General features: G+C 43.9%; 1 protein-coding gene across 1 annotated transcript in view; it reads left to right on the top strand.

Moving 5' to 3' along the window:
• LOC137362541 (butyrophilin subfamily 3 member A3-like) overlaps nucleotides 1-21439 on the top strand; it is a 156130-nt gene that overhangs the window by 96946 nt on the left and 37745 nt on the right. The window contains exon 7 of the mRNA XM_068026929.1: nucleotides 12657-12677. Coding sequence (XP_067883030.1) covers nucleotides 12657-12677 — 21 coding nt within the window. The remainder of the gene's footprint in view (nucleotides 1-12656; nucleotides 12678-21439) is intronic.

The following is a 21439-nucleotide window of genomic DNA, read 5'->3' as shown; positions in this document are numbered from 1 at the left end:
AATGAGGTATTGATGAGGAAATGGAGTTCTCCTCACAGACCTGAGGACCAGGAGTAGACAGTAGTTCACCAGTTAGTGGTGCTACACAGGTACCGAGGAGAAATATTAAGAAGGGTCCACGAGACTACAGTGGCTGTACATGCCGGTATACAAGAAACCAAAGCCCACATAAGACAGCAGTCTGACTGGCCAAAACTCCACAAAGATGTGGTGGAGTACTGCAGGAGTTGCCACATATGCCAGGTTGAGGGGAAACCCCGACCTACAGTGAAACCTGCACCCCTAAGTCCTGTACCGGTGTTAGGAGGACCCTCCAGCAGAGGGCTGGTGAACTGTAAGGGACTCCCGCCGAGTACAAAAGGGGACAGGCTGGCAGAGATTTAGAACGAGAAGGGGGAAAAGTGACCAAGAGGGAAGGTTAAAGGAAGTCTGGGAGAAATCCTGGATGAAAACCCTTACTGTCCGGTCAGCCAACCCTGAAAAATGTGAAAAGTTAGACCCCACATCCTCCTTTGTAAATGCAGATTCTAGAAGCACCCCACCAGAGTTGCTAACAGCATTTACAGAACCTGCAGAGACAAAGAAAGACCTCTAGAGGGCAGAGAAACTGTGAGGGTAATGCCTGACCTAGTTGAAGTGCCACAGGAGAGTGCAGTAGAGTCTCCACAAATAACTGCAGGCAGGAGTGTCCCAGAGAACGAAGGAATCCTCCCCCACAGTCAGAGGAAAAGGGAACCACCCATCCCCTACAGTCAAAAGCCTTTGCATCACAAAGACCCTGAGCACCCATGAAAATGGGCAAACTGGAGAAAAAACTCCCCTAAAGAAACACATATTTATTGGGATACCAAAAAGGGGAAATTAAAGCAGCACTGCCACCCAGAAAAGACAAATTTAACAATTCCAGGATTCATGAATGAATGGAAATGAATGAGAGAAATGCATGTTTTTCTTTCTGTATCTTCTACTTCTCTCAAACCTTTTAATGAAATGTGATGTTTCTTTTCCAATCGCATTTCATTCCCCTGGGTGTGGAGGTGTCACGCAGGCCCCACCTGCCAAGAAGGAGACACATATTTCACCGCATGAACGTTGACTTTAAAAACTGTTGTTGGGGAAGAAAGTACTGGCTTTAAAACAATTGCCAGATTTTTGCTGGAGAGACATTAGCATATGAACAGCCAAACTTCAAAGCACAAAGGGGCTATTCCCTGCTCCAATTTAATCCACAATGGACCTTTGATCAGCAGCTATTGGATGTAGAGTAGACATTCCAGATTAACTGCTAAAATGGCCGAATACACAAGCAGAAGTGGTCAGACCAGTTTAGTCACATGACTAACTAGGTCTTGGAATTTTTTGATTTGAACTTGCTACAAAGAATCTGCAGAAAGCCATGTGCTCCCGGTTAGAACAGAACCTCCTTTCCAGTCCTGCCTGCTTCCATCTCTTTCCCACGGAACTGAATCTTGTGAAAAACATGTGAACCTCAAAGAGAGAAAAGTCTCCTATGTGAACAAAGTTTAAGCAGAACACTGGGGCCCAACAAAAAGCAAGACTACCTACAATCAAGTGAGCTCGAAACACACTAAAGAAAACCACGTTAGAGACAGCCTCAAACCTTTCACCTTATAATTTTTCTTCTCATTTCTGTCCCTATTTGCATGTGTGTATCACATGTACATGCGTGGGTGCATCGTATATCTGTAGGCGTTAACCATATTAGAGTTTAATTTTACGTTTTAATAAATTTCACTTTTTCTCTTTAAACCTCAGAAAACCTGGTTTGTTGATTTCTTTGCCTTATTATTGGAAAGTGGTGAACAAAGAATCACAAAAGGAGGAGCTCAAAACACAGTGTGTTTAACATTAAAAATCCTGTTACAATAAGACCAAGTGCAGACAGTAAAAGACCCCGAGACAGCCTTCTCACCTGGTCGTAGTACTTCCCTTCTCTCTCTTTGCTTCTCTTATCTTAACTCTACCTCTTTTGTCATCCATGGAGCTCGGGATCTGTTTGCTCTACTTTTCCCCTTCGAGGGAACATACCTTGACTGTGCCTGAACTGTCTCTTCTTTGAAGGAAGCCCATTGTTCATCGACCGGTTTTCCTGCCAACTGTTGACTCCAATTTTTCGCCCCAGATTCATTCTTTCCCCATATGATGTTGACCTTCCCCCAGTTAATTATTCTTACCCTGGATTGCTCTTTGTCCTTTTTCATAGTCAGCCTAAACTTTATGATACAATAATCACTTTCCCCTAAATGCTCTCCTACTGATACTTCATCCACTTGGCCCACCTCATTCCCAAGAACCAGGTCTAGCAGTGTCTCCTTTCTTGTTGGACTAGCAACATACTGTTGCAGAAAGTTTTCCTGAGTTTTCCAGGAACTCTTGCCCTTCACTGCTCTTTACAGTACTGTTATCCCAGTCTATATTTGTATAATTAAAGTCCCCCATTAAAACTATCCTATAACATTTATACCTCTCTGTAATTTCCCTGCAAATTTGTTCCTTCCCAATAGCTGGTGGCCTGTAGACAACACTGAGCAATGTAACTGCACCTTTTTTGTTCCTTAGCGCTAGCCAAATTAATTCTGTCGTTAACCCCTCTGGGACATCCGAATTCTCCAGCACTGCAATGGTCTCCTTAATCAATACTGCCACTCCTCCCCCTTTATTCCCTTTCTTATCTTTCCTGAACAACTTGTATCCAGGAATATTTAACACCCAGTCCTGCCCTTCTTTGACCCAGGTCTCTGTTATAGTCACAACATCGTATTTCCACATGGCAATCTGCACCTGTACCTCACCAATCTTATTAACCACACTCTGTGCATTCACATACATGCACATTAATCCTGATTGAGACTTTATTACTTTTCCTTTACTCTGACCCCGCCTAATAAGATACTATTCCCGACTCTTGTGCGATCTATTTCCCTCAATATTCTGTGCTGCAGGGTATTCCTCTCTAATACTTGCTCCTGGTTCCCACACCTAGAGTCATAGAGCAGAAGCAGGCCCTTCAGCCCATTGTGTCTGTGTCGGCCATCAAGCACCTAGCTATTCGAATTGCATTTTCCAGCACTTGGCCCTTAGCCTTGTATGCTTTGGCGTTTCAAGTGCTCATCTAAATACTTTTTAAATGTTATGAGGATTCCTGCCTCTACCACCTCTTCAGGCAGTGCATTCCAGATTCCACCCATCCTCTCGGTGAAAATTGTTTTCTTAAATCTATGCCCCCTGGTGATTGACCCCTCCACTAAGAGAAAAATGTTTCTTCCTAACTAACCTATCAATGCCCATCATAATTTTGCATACCTCAATCATGTCCAACCTCAGTCTTCTCTGCTCTAAGGAAAACAACCCTAGCCTTTTCAGTCTCCCGCATAGCTGAAATGCTCCAGCCCAGCCAACATCCTGGTGAATCTCCTCTGCACCCTCTGCAGTGCAATCACATCCTTCCTACAGTGTGGTACCCAGAACTGTACACAGTACTCCAGCTGTGGCCTAACTAGCGTTTTATACAGCTCCATCTGACTAGTTACCAGTTTTGCTTCTCTTCAATCTGAGCTCCCTCTCAGGTTCCCATCCCCATGACAATTTAGTTTAAAACCTCCCTAACAGCACCAGCAAATCTCCCTGCAACGATATTCGTCCCAGTCCTGCTAAGATGCAGCCCGACCATCTTGTACAGGCCCCACCTGCCCCAGAACTGGTCCCAATGTCTTAGAAATCTGATGCCCTCCCTCCTACACTAGTTCTCCAGCCATGTGTTCAATTGCTCAATTCTCCTATTCGCCTCTCATAAAAGGACACAATTAAAGGCTCTGTATCTGAATGCACATCGCATTCAAAACAAAACAGATGAACTGAGAATCCAAATAGAAATAAGTAAGTACAATCTGATAGCCATAACAGAGACTTGGCTGCAGGATGACATAGACTGGCACCTGAATATTGAAGGATACATGGAATTTAGGAAGGACAGGAAGCTAGGAATAGTTAGCTCTGTTAATTAATGATGGTATTAGCACAATAGAGAAGGATGACTTAAGTTCAGGAGACCAGGATGTAGAAGCAGTTTGGGTAGAGATGAGAAATCATACAGGCAAGAAGTCACTTGTAGGAGTTGTGTACAGACCACCTAACATTGACCACACTGTCGGAGGTACAAAGGAAGAAATAATGGCAGCTTGTCAGAAAAGTACAACGATAATTATGGGGGATTTTAACTTACATATAGACTGGAAAAATCAGTTGGGTAGAGGTAGCCTAGATGAGGCGTACATAGAATGTTTTGGGGATAATTTCTTGCAACAATACGTTCTGGAGCCAACCAGAGAGCAGGCTATACTAGACCTGGTATTGTGCGATGAGATAGGATTAATTAATGACCTCATAGTTAAGGTGATAGTAGCAGTGATCATAATACGATTGAATTTTCCATTCAGTTTGAGGGAGAGAAGAGTGGGTCCAAGCCTAGTACTTTAAACTTAAATAAGGGCCATAATGAAGGCATGAAAGCAGAGCTAGCTAAAGTGAACTGGCAAATCAGGTTAGGGATAGGTCAATAGAGATGCAGTAGCAGACATTTAAGGAGATATTTCAGAATGCACAGAATAGATACATTTCATTGAGAAAAAAAAATTCCAAGGGTGGGACCCGCCATCCGTGGTTAATGAAAACAGTTAAAGGTAGTAACAAACTTAAAGAAAAAGCTTAAAATTGCGCAAAGATGGGAGGCAGGTCAGAAGATTGGACAGAATATAAGAAACAGCAAAGAAGGACTAAAAGATTGATGAGGAAGTTAAAATTAGAGTACGAGAGAAAGCTAGCCAGAAATATAAAGTCAGATAGTAAGAGTTTCTATAGATATTTAAAAAAGAAGAGTTAACAAAGTGTGCGTTGGTCTTATAAAATGTGAGTCTGGGGAATTAATATTGGATAATAAGAAGATGGCAAATGAATTGAACAGATATTTTGCATCGGTTTTCACCATTGAAGATACAAGTAACATCCCAGTATTAGCTGTAAATCAGGAAATGGAAGGGAGGGAGGAACTCCAGAAAATTACAATCACCAGGGAAGTGGTACTGAACAAATTGTTGGAGCTGTGGGCTGACAAGTTCCCGGGTCCTGATGGACTTCATCCGAGGGTGTGAAAAGAAGTGGCTGGTGAGATAGTTGATATGTTAGTTTTACTTTTCCAAAATTTCCTAGATTCGGGAGAGGTTCCGTTCGAGTGGAAAATAGCAAATCCAACTCCTTTATTCAAAAAGGGAGGGAGAAAGAATGCAGGAAACTACAGGCCGGTTAGCTTAACATCTGTCTTAGGGAAAATGTTAGAAGCTATTATTAAAGATGTTATGGCAGGGCATTTAGAAAAATTTAAGATAATCAGGCAGAGTCAACGTGATTTTGTGAAAGGAAAATCATGTTTAACCAATTTGTTGGAGTTCTTTGAGGGAGTTACATGTGCTGTGGATAAAGGGGAACCGGTGGATGTATTGTACTTAGATTTCCAGAAGGCATTTGATAAGGTGCAACATCAAAGGTTATTGCAGAAAATAAAAGCTCATGGTGTATGGGATAACGTATTGACATGGATAGAAGATTGGCTAGCTAACAGGAAACAGAGAGTAGGCATAAATGGGTCATTTTCTGGTTGGCAAGATGTAATGAGTGGTGTGCCACAGGGATCTGTGCTGGGGCTTCAACATTTTTACAATTTATATAAATGACTTAGATGAAGAGACTGAAGGTATGGTTGTTAAATTTGCTCATGACATAAAGATAGGTAGGAAAGTAACTTGTGAAGAGGACATAAGGAAGCTACAAAGGGATATTGATAGGTTGGTGAGTGGGCAAAATGGAATATAATGTGGGAAAGTGTGAAATTGTCCACTTTGGCAGGAAGAATAAAAAAGAAGCATATATCTAAATGGTGAGAGACTGTGGAGTTCGGAGGTGCAGAGGGATCTGGGTGTCCTAGTGCATGAATTGCAAAAGGTTAGTTTGCAGGTACAGCATGTAATTAGGAAAGCTAATAGAATGTTATCATTCCTCGTGAGGGGAATTGAATACAAAACTAGGGAGGTTATGCTTCAGCTATACAGGGCATTGGTGCGACCACATCTGGAGTACTGTGTACAGTACTGGTCTCCTTATTTAAGGAAGGATGTAAATGCGTTGGAGGTAGTACAGAGAAGGTTTACTAGACTAATACCTGGAATGGGCTGGCAGTCTTACGAGGAAAATTTGGACAGGCTAGGCTTGTATCCGCTGGAATTTAGGAGAGTATAAGAGGTGACTTGATGCAAACATATCAGATCCTGAGAGGTCTTGACAGGGTGGATGTGGAAAGGATGGTTCCCTTTGTGGGAGAATCTCGAACTAGGGGTCACTGTTTAAAAATAAGGGGTTGCCCATTTAAGACAGAAATGAGGAGAAATTTTTTCTCTCAGAGGGTCGTGAGTCTTTGGAATTCTCTTCCTCAAAAGGCCGTGGAAGCAGAGTCTTTGAATATTTTTAAGGCTGAGGTAGATAGATTCTTGATAAGCAAGGGGATAGAAGGTTATCGGGGGTAGGTGGAAATGTGGAGAAATCAGTTCAGCCATGAACTTATTGGATGGCAGAGCAGGCTTGAAGGGTCAAGTGGCCGACAGCTGGCCCTAATTCGTATGTTTGTATTTTCTATTCCTCTGCTCACTTGCATGTGGGACTGAGAGTAATCCTGAATTACTGCTTTTGAGGGCCTGCTTTTTAATATCCTTCCCAGCTCCCTAAAATCTGCTTTCAGGATGTCATCCCCCTTCTTACCTATGTTATTGGTACCAATGTGGACCACGACCTCTGGCTGTTCACCCTTCCCCAGAAGGATGTCCTACAACCTCTCCGTGACATCCTTGACCCTGGCATCAGGGAGGCAACACACCATCCTGGAGTCACGTATGGTGCCAGAGAAATGCCTGTCTGTTCCCCTAACTAATTATTCCCCGATCATTACTGCTCTTCCACTCCTCTTCCTCCTGTCCTGTGCAGCTGAGCCACCTGTGGTGCCACAAACTTGGCTGTGACTGCACTCCTCTGAGGAACCATCACCCTCACCAGTATCCAAAATGGAAAACCGATTAGTGAGTGAGATCATATCAGGGGACTCGGCGTAGGCTTGGAGGGCCGAAAGGCCTGTTCCTGTGCTGTACTGTTCTTTGTTCTTTGTTTGTTCTTTGACTGCTGCACTACCTGTCTGGTTCTCTTAGACTGCCTGGTGGTCACCCATTCCCTATCTGCCTGCATGCTCCTCATCTGTGGTGTGATCACCTCCTTAAATGTGCTATTCACATAGTCCTGCACCTCGCGGATAGACAACAGTGACTCCAGCCGCCGCTCGAGTTCCGAAACCCGAAGCTCAAGCTTCTGCAGCCGGTGACAATTCCTGTAGATGTGTTTATCTAGGACACATATTGCTGCCATAACTATCCTTTACACTAAAGACTAATAAATTGTTCCTCTACATATTAGAATCATAGAATCATAGAAAGTTTAAGGCACAGAAAGAGGCCATTTGGCCCATTGTGTCCATGCTGGCTGAAAAACGATCCACCTATTCTAACCTCACCTTCCAGCATTTGGTCCGTAGCCCTGCAGATTACGGCACTTGAGTTGCATATCCAGATTTCTTTTGATGAGTTGAGGGTTTCTGCCTCAACTACCCTTTCAGGCATCGAGTTTCAGACCCCACTACTCTCTGGTTGAAAACATTTTTCCTCATCGCCCCTCTCATTTTCCTACCAATCACTTCAAATCTACGCCCCCTCATCACTGACCTCTCTGCTAAGGTGAACAGACCCTTCACCTCCACTCTATCCAGGCCCCTCAAAATTTTGTACATTTCAATCAGATCTCCCGTCAGCCTTCTTTGTTCCAAGGAGAAAAACCCCAGCCGATCCAATCTTTCCTCATAGCTGCATTTTTCCAGTCCTGGCAACATCCTTGTAAATCTCCTCTGTACCCTCTCTAGTGTAATTACATCCTTTCTGTAATGAGGTGACCAGAACTGCACACATTACTCAAGTTGTGGCCTAACCAATGACTTATACAGTTCCAGCGTAATCTCCCTGCTTTTGTATTCTATACCTTGGATAATAAAGGAAAGGATTCCATATAATAAAAGCAAAATACTGCAGATGCTGGAAATCTGAAATAAAAACAAGAAATGCTGGAAATACTCAGCAGGTCTGGCAGCATCTGTGGAGAGAGAAGCAGAGTTAACATTTCAGGTCAGTGACCCTTCTTCAGAACTATTACTAAAGGATTCCATAGCCTTCTTAACCACCTTATCGACCTGTCCAACCTTCAGTGATCTGTGAACATTCACTCCAAGGTCCCTCACTTCCTTTACACTTCTCAGAGTTTTCCCATTTATCGTGTATTCCTTTGCCTTGTTTGACCTCCCCAAATGTATCACCCCACACTTTTCCCGGTTGAGTTCCATTTGTCACTTTTCTGCCCATCTGACCAGACCAACAATATCTTCCTGCAGCGTCCAGCTATTCTCGTCACGATCTACCACACTGTCATTCTTTGTGTCGTCTACAAAGTTCTTGATCGTGCCCCCTAGATTTACGTCCAAATCATTGATTATATACCACAAAAAGCAAGGGACCCAGTACTGAGCCCTGCGGAATGACACTGGAAACAGCCCTCCAGTCGCAAAAACACCTGTCAACAATTACCCTTTATTTCCTGCCACTGAGCCAATTTTGTATCCACCTTGTTGCATTTCCCTGGATCCCATGGGATTTTATTTTTTAACCAGTCTGCCATGTGGGGCCTTGTCAAAAGCCTTGCTAAATTCCATGTAGTCCACATCAACTGCAATACCCTCATCTATCTTCCTTGTTACTTCTTCAAAAATTCGATCAAGTTGGTCAGACAACATCTTCCCTTAACAAATCCACGCTGACTATCCTTGATTAACCTGTGCCTTTCTAAATGACAGTTTATCCTGTCTCTCAGAATAGATTCCAATAATTGTCCCACTACTGAGGTTAGACTGACTGGCCTGTAATTATTCGGTCTATCCTTCGCTCCCTTTTTAAACAGAGGTACAATGTTAGCAATTCTCCAATCCTGTATCCAGTGAAGACTGAAAAATGATGGACAGACCTTCTGCTATTTCCTCTCTTGCTTCTTTTAACATCCTGGGATACATTTTATCTGACCCTAGTGATTTATCAACTTTCAAGGAAGCTAATCCCATTAATATTTTCTCTCTCCCTATGTTTATCACATCCAATACTTCACACCCCTCTTCCTTAACTACAATGTCTGCATCTTCCCTCTCTTTTGTATTCATTAAGAGCAATACCAACATCTTCTGCCCCTAAACACAGGTTACCTTTTTGCTCTTTTATAGGCTTTAGTCTCTCCTTAGTTATCCTCTTACTCTTAATGTATTGATAAAACATCTTTGGGTTCACAGCGATTTTGCTTGCCAATATTTTTTCATGCCGTGTCCTTGCTTTCCTAATTTCCTTTCTGATTTCACCCTTCCACTTTCTATATGAGTATACGAATTATCAACCAACAGAAACTCTTACTAACTGTCTTTATATTTCTAGCTAGCTTTCTCTCGTAGTCTAACTTTACCTTCCTTATCAATCTTTCAGTCCTTCTTTGCTGTTTTTTTATATTCTGTCAAATCCTTTGACCTGCCTCCCATCTTTGCACAACTATATGCTTTTTCTTTAAGTTTGATACGATCTTTAACTGTTTTAGTTCGCCATTGATGGCGGGTCCCACCCTTGGAATTTCTCTTTCTCCTTGAAATTCGGTGTATTCTGAAATATTCCATTAAATGTCTGCTACTGCATCTCTATTGACCTATCCCTTAAACTGATTTGCCAGTTCACTTTACCTAGCTCTGTAGGTTAAAATCCCCCATAATTATCGCTGTACCTTTCTGACAAGCTGCCATTATTTCTTCCTTTAAAACCTGTCCTACAGTGTGTTTAATGTTAGGTGGTCTGCCCACCACTCCCACAAGTGACTTCTTGCCTTTATAATTTCTCATCTCTACCCGAACAGATCCGAGCAATTCCCAATACTGACAGATCCGAGCAATTCACAAGATTAAGAGATCTGAGCAATTCACAATATTGAGAGCAATTCCCAATACTGACAGGTCCTAGCAATTCACAATATTAAGAGATCTGAGCAATTCACAATATTGAGAGCAATTCCCAATACTGACAGATCCTAGCAATTCCCAATATTGACTGATCCTAGAAATTCCCAATACTGACAGATCCGAGCAATTTACAATATTAAGAGATCTGAGTAATTCACAATATTGAGAGCAATTCCCAATATTGACCGATCCTAGAAATTCCTAATCACAGAATCACAGAATAATACAGTGCAGAAGAGGCCCTTCGGCCCATCGAGTCTGCACCGATGCATTAATGAGACCTGACCTGTCTCCCTAATCCCATTTGCCAGCACTTGGCCCATAGCCTTGAATGTTATGACGTGCCAAGTGCTCATCCAGGTACTTTTTAAAGGATGTGAGGCAACCTGCATCTACCACCCTCCCGGGCAGTGCATTCCAGACCATCACCACCCTCTGGGTAAAAACGTTCTTCCTCAAATCTCCCTAATCCTCCTGCCCCTCACCTTAAACTTGTGTCCCTTCGTAACTGACCCTTCAACTAAAGGGAACAGCTGCTCCCTATCCACCCTGTCCATACCCCTCATAATACTGACATTTCCTAGCAATTCCCAATACCGACGGATCCTAGCAATTCCCAATATTACAGATCCTAGCAATTCCCAAGACCGACGGATCCGAGCAATTCCCAATATTACAGATCCTAGCAATTCCCAATACCGACGGATCCTAGCAATTCCCAATATTACAGATACTAGCAATTCCCAATACCGACGGATACTAGCAATTCCCAATATTGACAGATCCTAGCAATTCCAAATACTGACAGATCCTAGCAATTCCCAATACTGACTGATCCTAGTAATTCACAATACTGACAGATCCTAGTAATTCCCAATACTGACAGATCCTAGTAATTCCCAATACTGACAGATCCTAGTAATTCCCAATACTGACTGATCCTAGTAATTCACAATACTGACAGATCCTAGTAATTCCCAATACTGACTGATCCTAGTAATTCACAATACTGACAGATCCTAGTAATTCCCAATACTGACAGATCCTAGTAATTCCCAATACTGACTGATCCTAGTAATTCACAATACTGACAGATCCGAGCAATTACCAATATTGACAGATCTTAGCAATTCCCAATATTGACAGATCCTAGCAATTCCCAATATTGAGAGATCCTAGCAATTCCCAATATTGAGAGATCCTAGCAATTCCCAATATTGACAGATCCTAGTAATTCCCAATACTGACAGATCTTAGCAATTCCCAATACTGACAGATCTTAGCAATTCACAATATTGACAGATCTTAGCAATTCCCAATATTGACAGATCCGAGCAATTCACAATACTGACAGATCTTAGCAATTCCCAATATTGACAGATCCTAGCAATTCCCAATATTGAGAGATCCTAGCAATTCACAATACTGACAGTTCTTCGCAATTCACAATATTGACAGATCCGAGCAATTCACAATACTGACAGATCTTAGCAATTCCCAATACCGACTGATCCTAGAAATTCACAATATTGACAGATCTTAGTTGTTCACAATATTGACAGATCTTAGCAATTCACAATATTGACAGATCTTAGCAATTCACAATACTGACAGATCTTAACAATTCACAATATTGACAGATCTTAGTTGTTCACAATATTGACAGATCTTAGCAATTCACAATATTGACAGATCTTAGTTGTTCACAATATTGACAGATCTTAGCAATTCACAATATTGACAGATCTTAGCAATTCACAATATTGACAGATCTTAACAATTCACAATATTGACAGATCTTAGCAATTCACAATACTGACAGATCTTAACAATTCACAATATTGACAGATCTTAGCAATTCACAATATTGACAGATCTGAGCAATTCACAATACTGACAGATCTTAACAATTCACAATATTGACAGATCTTAGCAGTTTACAATACTGACAGATCTTAGCAGTTCCCAATACTACCAGACACTGACTGCTTCCAACACTCTGAAATCACCTCCGTCCGACAAGCAATTCATTTACTATTACGAGGTCTCGGGAATGTGGCGGGGTGGGTGGTCTGTATTTTTCACAGTCTAGCCCTCCTGTCATTCTGAAGCAGTATGTTCCAGATTCTCACCCTCAATGCCCAGGCATCGACGATGTTTGCTGGGTGGACGGATGAGTAAATTCAGGCCAGACTTGCCCACGGTTTTCTACCTATTAAACTCGATGGGGGGAAATTGTGGGCACTGAATATGTGACAGGCACTGCCGTCAGGCAAAGCAATTGTACTTGTTCCCTGATAAAATTAGCTTCCAATTTGCAGTGAGTAATGTCACACAAGGTCCATTAAGAAGTATCTATTACGTTTAAAAATGCCTGTAAAACTTTTTTCTGTGTAATTAATAATGTATTCGATCACTGAGAGATTACTCCAGTCTAATTTGTTGTTTCTATTTCCAGAGTGGAAGAGAATTTGGGAAGGTAAGATCTTATTATTGTAACACAAGAAAGAAAGAATAAACTCAAAAACTGACAACTCAAAAAATAAAAATGCAAGTGAAAAATAGCCTTAACCATGACCACTGTTCCAGTGTAACTAAATAAGCTAAATTCCTTTTTATTACATTGTAATTCAGGACTTTTAATTGGTGTTTTGGGATCAGATTCCACATTTCAGTTTTGGTTTTCTGTGAACCACACAATTCCCTCCTGCAGGACATGTCAAGACCATTAGTTGAAGGCTGCGTTTGCTAACAGCGTAACCACTAGGTGGCGCAGTACTGACACATGCACAAAAGCAGCCTCATTGACTGAAATCTCGCTGTCTGTGATGTCTCAGGCAGCCGCCAGTAATAAAGATTGCGCTGCTCAATTTGTCACAAAAAAGGAATTGAACTCAAACCCCCTCACCTCTCAATGGCCGTGATCACTGTCTCCACCCCACTCCCAAACAGCACCCCACTGCATCCTGGGATTGCCGCTTCGCTTCCCCGCTCCCTCCTGTGCCTGCTGCTCCATCCCACCGTTCCCAACTGCTCGCTAGTCGATCTTGCCGTTCTCTTCCAAGCCCGTCTGCTCGCTGTTCCCTCCCACCGCTCGCTCCTTGCCTCGCTGCTCAGAGAGGTGGTGGGTGGGGAGTGAGAGGGCTGCTCGCGGCAAGGTGGGAAGTGAGAGGTGGGATGGAGTGCTGAAGAGTCGGCAGTGGCAGGATGGAGCGGTGAGCAGGCGGGAACGGCGAGATGGAGTGGTGAGCAGGCGGGAGCTGGCTGCCGTGGGAGGGAACTATGGGAGGGAGCGAGGAAGGGAAGCAGTGATCAAGGTGCTGATCGTGGGAGGGAGTGGGATAGTGTTGGAGGGGATGGAGGTGGTGATCGTGGGAAGGAGTGGGGTAGTGTTGGAGGGGATGCAGGTGGTGATCGTGGGAGGGAGTGGGTAGTGTTGGAGGTGATGGAGGTGGTGATCGTGGGAAGGAGTGGGGTAGTGTTGGAGGGGATGGATGTAGTGATTGAGGTAGAGAGTGGGGTAGTGTTGGAGGGGATGGAGGTGGTGATCGCGGCCATTGAGGAGTGAAGGAACACTCGGGCATCGATCGCTCTGCACATGCTCTGTGTTGTCAGGAGACACTCCGTATCCCATTAGCTGTAATTTAGAGGAAGAACCTGAAGTGCATGAAAGCAAGTGAGTATAGAAATAGGAGGATCGTGCAGATGAATGCGTGGTTGGAAAGATGGTGCAGGAGGTGGGGCTATAGATTACTGGGGCACTGGGACCAGTTCTGGAGAAGTTGGGACATGTACAGGCTGGACAGGTTGTACCTGAACAGAGCTGGGACAAGATTCCTTGCTGGGCGATTTGCTGGTGCTATTGGTGAGGTTTAAACTAACTTGGCAGGGATGTGGGAACCAGGAACTAATACAAGAGGCACGTCACGGTGCACAGAGAATTGGAAGGGACAGATAGCATTAGATTTCTTGATGTTTGGCCCAAAAGCTCTCTCAATGCCGTCATACATTCCTCTGATGTTTCTGGTGTCGGAGGCCAGCTAAATACGACTGCATAGGTGTTGCCAGTGGTCATTTGTACAGCGCCTGGCTGTTCTTTGCTCAGTGCTTCTGGCTACTTTAAGTGCTAAGGATGTTAACTTGCTGGGGGCTTTCTTGTAGTTCAATAGTGCAGTACACTTGACGGCTATGACAGGTTCCATTTCTTCAAAGTGAGATTGAATCCAGTCTGCATTCTGCTTCTCACGTATTCTGTAGGCCTCCAAATAGTGAGAGAGAGATAGAGGAGCAAATCTGCAGGGAAGTCAGTGATGTACAAGAACTATAGAGTGGTTATATTGGGGGACTTTAATTACCCAAATGTCAATTGGGATAATTTTAGAGTCAAGGTTAAATAGGGGCAGATTTTCTAAAATGTCTGTGATCAGTATGTTCTCAGCCCAACTAGAAAGGAGACATTTCTGGATCTGTGCTGGGAAATGAGGTGGGACAAGTGGACCAAGTGACTGTGAGGGAGTACATGGGTAAGAGTGATCATCGTATTATCAGGTTTAGAGAAGTAATACAGAAAAGCAAGGAACAAAATAAGTTAGAATGTCTAGGTTGGAACAGGGCTAATTTCAATGCAATGAGAAGGGATCTAGCCAGGGTAGAACGGAAACAAAGACTGTCAGGAAGAGCTGTATCGGAACAATGGGTTATCTTTAAGGAAGAGATGCTTCAGGTACAGGCCGGGAACATTCAAACAAGGGGAACCCAACCAAGCCTGGTGCCTCTCAACCTCTCCGTCCCTAATAGGCCCCACTCCTCCTCTGAAGCAAAGAGATACGGACCCTTAGAAAATAGGCGACAGGTTTAGATTTAGGATCTGGATCGGCGCAGGCTTGGAGGGCCGAAGGGCCTGTTCCTGTGCTGTAATTTTCTTTGTTCTTTGTTCTTTGACTACTCATATATAGGCAGCATTTCTATACCACCAAGTCAATGGATTAAATTATCAACCCATATTGCTCAAGTTCAAATTAAATATCTTGCCGAATGAGTATTTAGACACGGTGTGCACAGTGATTTAACAGAAGTGACAGAAAACGAAATTATTAAAAATATAAGGTTGCAAAACAGCAAATAGAAATAGATTGAAATTAAATAGGTTCAGTAATGAAAAGTGGAATTGAGTTTTACTGAGGTAGTGCATTAGATATTCTATATCTGGATATTGGAAGGCATCTGACAAAGTGCCACATGGGAGACTTGTTAAGAAGATGGAAGCCTATGGAATTCAGAGGAAAGTGGCGATATGGACACAGAATTGACTCAATAACAGGAAGCAGATGGTGGCTGGATGTTTTTCAGACTTGTTTTATTCATTCTTGGGTTGTGAGCATCGCTGGTAAGGCCAGCATTTATTGCCCATCATAATTGACCTTGAGAAGGTGTTGGTGAGCTGCTTTCTTGAACCACTGCAGCCACATAGTGCTTTTTTCTGTAGTGATTTGATCTAACTGAGTGGCTTGCTAGGCCATTTCAGAGAGCAGTTAACAGTCAAACACATTATTTACTAGCCCAGTAACATTACCAATATGCTACCATAGGGAGGTGTTTGCTGTGGTTTCCCAAGGATCAGTTTTGACTTTTCAATTTTAACAAAGGAGATAGACTCGGGTGCAGGAAGCAACATTATAAAGTTTTCAGATGATACAAAGCTTGGCAATGTAGTAGATAGTGATGAGGATCATTGTAGACTTCAGGATGACACAGACAGGATGATGAAATGGACATAAGTTTGGCAGATGAGCTCAATGCGGAGAAGTGCAAAGTGATGCACTGTGGGAGGACTAATATGGAAAGACAGTATCCGATAAATTGCACGATTTTGAAAAGTGTGGATGAACAGAGACCTTGTTGTTCACATCCATAAATTCTTAAAGGTGGGAGGGAAAGTTAATAAGGTGGTTAAAAAGGCATATGTCTTCCTTGAATTTATAAATAAAGGAATAGATTATTAAAGCAAAGAGATCATGCTAGAACTTTATAAACAACTGGTTAGGTCTCGGCTGGAGTTTTGTGGACAATACTGGGCAACACACTTCAGGAAAAATGTAAAAGCCTTCGAAAGGTTACAGAGGAGATTTACCAGGATGTTACCAGGGATGAGGGAGTTCAGTTATGGGAAGAAGTTGGAAAAGTTAGGACTGTTCTTCTTGGAACAGAGAAGGTTAAGATGTGACCTAATAGAGGTTTTCAATATGATGACAGACTTTGATGGAGAAAAATTATTCCCTCTGACAAGTGGTTAAGAATCAGAAGTCATTGATTTAAAAACATTGGAAAAAGGTGTAGAGGGGAGATGAGGAGAAATGTTTCACTCAGAGTGTTTATGGAATCTGGAATGTTCTGCCTGAAAAGGTGGTGGAAACTGATTCCATAAATAATTTCAAACAGTTGGATAGGTACTTGAGGATGAAGAACTGACAGGTTACAGACAAAAAAAGGGAGTGTGTGACCAAGCTCTTTCAAAGAGCCAGTATAGTAACGATGGGCTGAATGGCTGAATAGGTTTCTGCGATTCTATGAAATCCAATCTGGCCAATTACTGTCCCATCAGTCGACTCTCAATAATCAGGTGTTGTCGACTGTGTTATCAAGTGACATTTACTCACTAATAACCTGCTCACCGATACTCAGTTCTGCCAGGAGCATTCGGCTCCAAACCTCATTATGACCTTGGTCTAAACATGGACAAAAGAACTGAATTCCAGAGGTGAGGTGAGGTGACTCCCTTAACATCAAGGGAGCATTTGATCAAGTGTGGAATCAAGGAGCTCCAGTAAAATCGAAGTTAATAGCGATAGAGGGAGACAACTCTCCCTAGTCATACCTGGCACAACGGAAGATAGTTGTGGATGTTGGAGAGCAATCATCTCAGCCCCAAGAAATCACGGCAGGAGTTCGTCAGGGAGCGCCCTCGGTCCAACCATCTTCAGTTGCTTCATCATACCTTCCCTTCATCATAAAGTCAGACTGGGTATGTTTTCTGATGATTACACAGTGTTTATGTTCCATTTGCAAGCCCTCAGATACTGAAGGAGCCCATGGCAACATGCAACATGGAGGAAGACCTGGACAACATTCAGGCTTGGGCTGATAAATGGCAAATAACATTCACATTTCACAAGTGCTAGGCAATGACCATCTCCAACATGGGAGAATCTAATCATCTTTCCTTGACATTCAATGGCATTATCACAGCTGAATCCCCCGCCCGCAACATTCTTGGGTCACCATTGACCAGAAACTTAATTGGACCAGCCATATAGAAACATAGAAAAATAGGAGCAGGAGTTGGTCATTCGGCCCTTCGAGTCTGCTCCACCATTCAATACGATCATGGCTGATCATCCAAACTCAGTAACCTGTTCCCGCTTTCTCCCCGTATCCCTTGATCCCATTAGCCCTAAGAACTATATCTAACTCTTTCTTGAACATAAATACTGTAGCTACAAGAGCAGATCAGAGGTTGGGTATTCTGCAGTAATTCACCTCCCATCTCCCCAAAACCTTTCCATCACCTACAAATTACAAGTCAGGAGTGTGACGGAATACATTTCACTTGCCTGAATGAGGGCACCTTGCCAGCAACACCCATATTCCCAAAATGAATAAAATAAATCACCATACTAGAGAATAAATTATGCACCATCATGTCACTTCCCTTTTCAGTTTCTAAATCCACCTCAGCAAAAATAATACTTCAGAATCATAGAGACATTTACAGCACAGAAGGATGTCATTCGGCCCATCGAGTCTGTGCCGCTCTCCACAGTCAGTCCCACTCCCCGGCTCGATTCCCAATGAAGTCATTGATCGTCTTTGCTTCCATCACCCTTGTGGGCAGTGAGTTCCAGGTCATTACCACCCACTGTGTAAGTAAGTGCTTCCTCACATTCCCCCTGCATCTCTTGCCCAAAACTTTCAATCTGTGTCCCCGAGTCCTTGTACCATTTGTGAATAGAAAACCACTCTTCCTTGTCTAACTTATCTAAACCTGTCACAATCTTCTACATTTCGATTAAATCTCCCCTCACTCTCCTTTGTTCTGAGGAGAACAAACACAGTTTTTCCAACCTAACCTTGTAACTAAAATCCTCCATCTCTGGAATCTTTTAGTTTAGAGATACAGCACTGAAACAGGCCCTTCGGCCCACCGAGTCTGTGCCGACCATCAACCACCCATTTATACTAATCCTACACTAATCCCATATTCCTATCACATCCCCACCTGTCCCTATATATTTCCCTACCACCTACCTATACTAGGGGCAATTTATAATGGCCAATTAACCTATCAACCTGCAAGTCTTTGGCATGTGGGAGGAAACCGGAGCACCCGGAGGAAACCCACGCAGACACAGGGAGAACTTGCAAACTCCGCACAGGCAGTACCCAGAATCGAACCCGGGTCCGTGGAGCTGTGAGGCTGTGGTGCTAACCACTGCGCCACTGTGCCGCCCAATCATTCTGGTAAATCTCCTCTGCATCCTCTCAAGGACCCTCACATTCTTCCTGAAGTGTGGTGACCAGAACTGGATGCAATCCTCCAGTTGGAGCCTAACTGCAATTCTCCAGTTGCATGAAATATGCCGGAATTTAACATTTGGCGGGAGACGCCGCCCACCATTCAAAAAGTTGGGGGTTAGCCCGCCTCCACTGGGCCTGGGAGCCACACTAACATTTTATGTGCCCCAGGCCCTTAATTGATCCTGGGCCTCCTCCGCCTCTCTGAGGCAGGAGGTCCCGCCTAATGGAGCTGCTGGCCAATCAGAGAGCCAGCAGCTCACAGTCCCAGCCACAGCACCAGGAGCGGTGGCCATTGCTGGCACTGCACCCAGCCAGCAGCAGGATCATGGACGTCGGCCCCAAAAGGGAGATAAGCTTTGGGGCCTCGCCAGGGACAATCGGCCAGGTCCTGGTGAGGCAAGGGTGATTGGTTGGGGGGGTGGGGTGGGGGGGTGTTGTGCAATGGGGGGCCATCCATGAGGCACAGGGTGCCCGATCAGGATGGCTCACCCCAGCGGCGGTGGGAGGAGACCCTTAAGTAGCAGTTAATTGGCCACTTAAGGTCATTGAATGGTCTGGGGCAGGCGGGGTGTTTCTCACCACCGCCCCTTGAAAAATTATAGCGGGGGCAGGAAGGTGTCAGGAATGATTCCCCCCACCACCCCCCCACCTCCCACTCAATTTTACAACCCGCCACCCTCACCACCAGCCTGCTCCTGTGGGGGACTGTAAAATTCCGGCCATAGTCTCAGCTCATTTTAGAATCTACCTCATATGACAATAATATCTTGATATTTATACATTTAAAAACAATGGAGGAGAAATACATTTGTGAAGCACCACAGCTGACTTGCCTTGATTCCCTGGAGGCAGGCATTGAAGAGGGTTTCAGCAGCAGATGAGCTGAGACAGGGCAGAATCAGACAATGTATCATTGAAGAACTCTGTGCGGTAACGGGCAGCAGCACTGCCAGTCCCCAGGAAATTGAAGTAAATCTGCAGCAGTGCCACACAAAAGAATATATTTGAAATTATTGTAAAGAAATCAAAATGTGCATTTATTGCATGGGACACACTCTGGAATTGTTATATATTGGGAGGAACTGGTAAAGAAAGACAGACACCAAGATGGCCAATTAACATGTTTAATGACATCATCATGCATTGGGCATGCTCATACCATGTGGGAAGAACAGGGAGTGAGGAGCGGATAAATAGAGCTCGAGGACTGTGGCCTAGATCACTTACCTTCTGGGAGAGCAGCGGAGAGGAGTCCAGGCGTTTGAAAAAAAAAAGTGAACAGTGACGTCACAGGAAAGCTGTAAGGTGATTGGTTGGTGATTAATTGCTGTTAGGGAATAACTCTCAAGAGCTGGGAATATACATTACTGTTAGGGTGTGTGTGTAAATAGCTTGCAAATAAGGAACAAGTGAGTAGCTGGTATTTTTATTCTAAGCTGTTTTAGTATTTGTAAGGTTTTTTTTAGCAGAGCAAAGAGTCAACTAATAAATTAAGGAATGGCAAGGTTGCTTCAACCTTGTTGAGTGCACCTCCTGTGCTATGTGGGAGATCCAGGATGCTTCCCGTATCCTGGAGAACCATTTGTGCAAGAAGTGTTGTCAACTGAAGCAGCTTGAACGCCAGGTTTTGGAACTTGAGCGGCAGCTGGTGACACTGAGGTGCATCCATGAGGATGAGAGCCACATGGATAGTACGTTTATAGATGTGGTCACCCCACAGCTTAAGTGTATACAGGGAAAGAGGGAATAGTTGACCACAAGGCAGTCAAAAAGAATCAGGCAGGTTGTGCAAGAGACCCCTGAGTGCATCTCACTCTTCAACAGGTATTCAGTTCTGAATACTGAAGAAAGTGATGCTTCACCTGGGGAGAGCAGCCACAGCCAGGTTCATGGGGGGGGGGGGGGGGGGGTGGGGGTGGTGGTGGGGCTGTGGCTGCAGACGTGAATTCAGGATGGTGTGTTGCCTCCCTGGTGCCAGGGTCAAGGATGTCACTGAGCGGCTGCAGAGCATCCTGAAGGGTGAACAGCCAGCAGTCATGGTCCACATCGGAATCAATGACATAGGTAGAAAGAGGGATGTGGTCTTGCAGTCAGAACTTAGGGAGCTAGGCAAGAAATTAGCAAGCAGGACCTCAAAAGTAGTAATCTCTGGATTAATCCCAGTGCCACGTGCAAGTCAGTATAGAAATAGAAGGATATGACAGATGAATGTGTGACTGGAAAGATGGTGCAGGAGGGAGAGCTTCAGCTGGGACATTGGGACCGGCTCTGGGGGAGATGGGGCCTGTACAGGCCTGACAGGTTGCACCTGAACAGAGCCGGGACTGAGTTCCTTGCAGGACGTTTTGCTAGTGCTGTTGGGGAGGGTTTAAACTCGTTTGGCAGGGGGATGGGGACCTGAGGGTAAACTCAGCTGGAACAAAATCAGAAATGAAAATGGACATCGGAAAATTAATGCACGAGTCTGGAAGACAGAGGAAACGAGGGTGAGAAAATTTAAAGAAGAGTTTGGCAGTGCTCAAGGATATCTATTTCAATGCAAAGAGTAGAGCAAATAAAGCAGATGAGCTGAGGGCACAGATAGACATGTGGCAGTATGATATCACAGCTATTACAGAAACATGGCTTAAGGAGGGACAGGAATGGCAGCTCAACGTTCCTGGTTAC

The sequence above is a fragment of the Heterodontus francisci genome, unplaced genomic scaffold, assembly GCF_036365525.1.
Source record: "Heterodontus francisci isolate sHetFra1 unplaced genomic scaffold, sHetFra1.hap1 HAP1_SCAFFOLD_631, whole genome shotgun sequence".
NCBI lineage: Eukaryota > Metazoa > Chordata > Chondrichthyes > Heterodontiformes > Heterodontidae > Heterodontus > Heterodontus francisci.
Note: the sequence above shows the minus strand (reverse complement) of the source record. Positions and strands in the feature narration are given on the sequence as shown.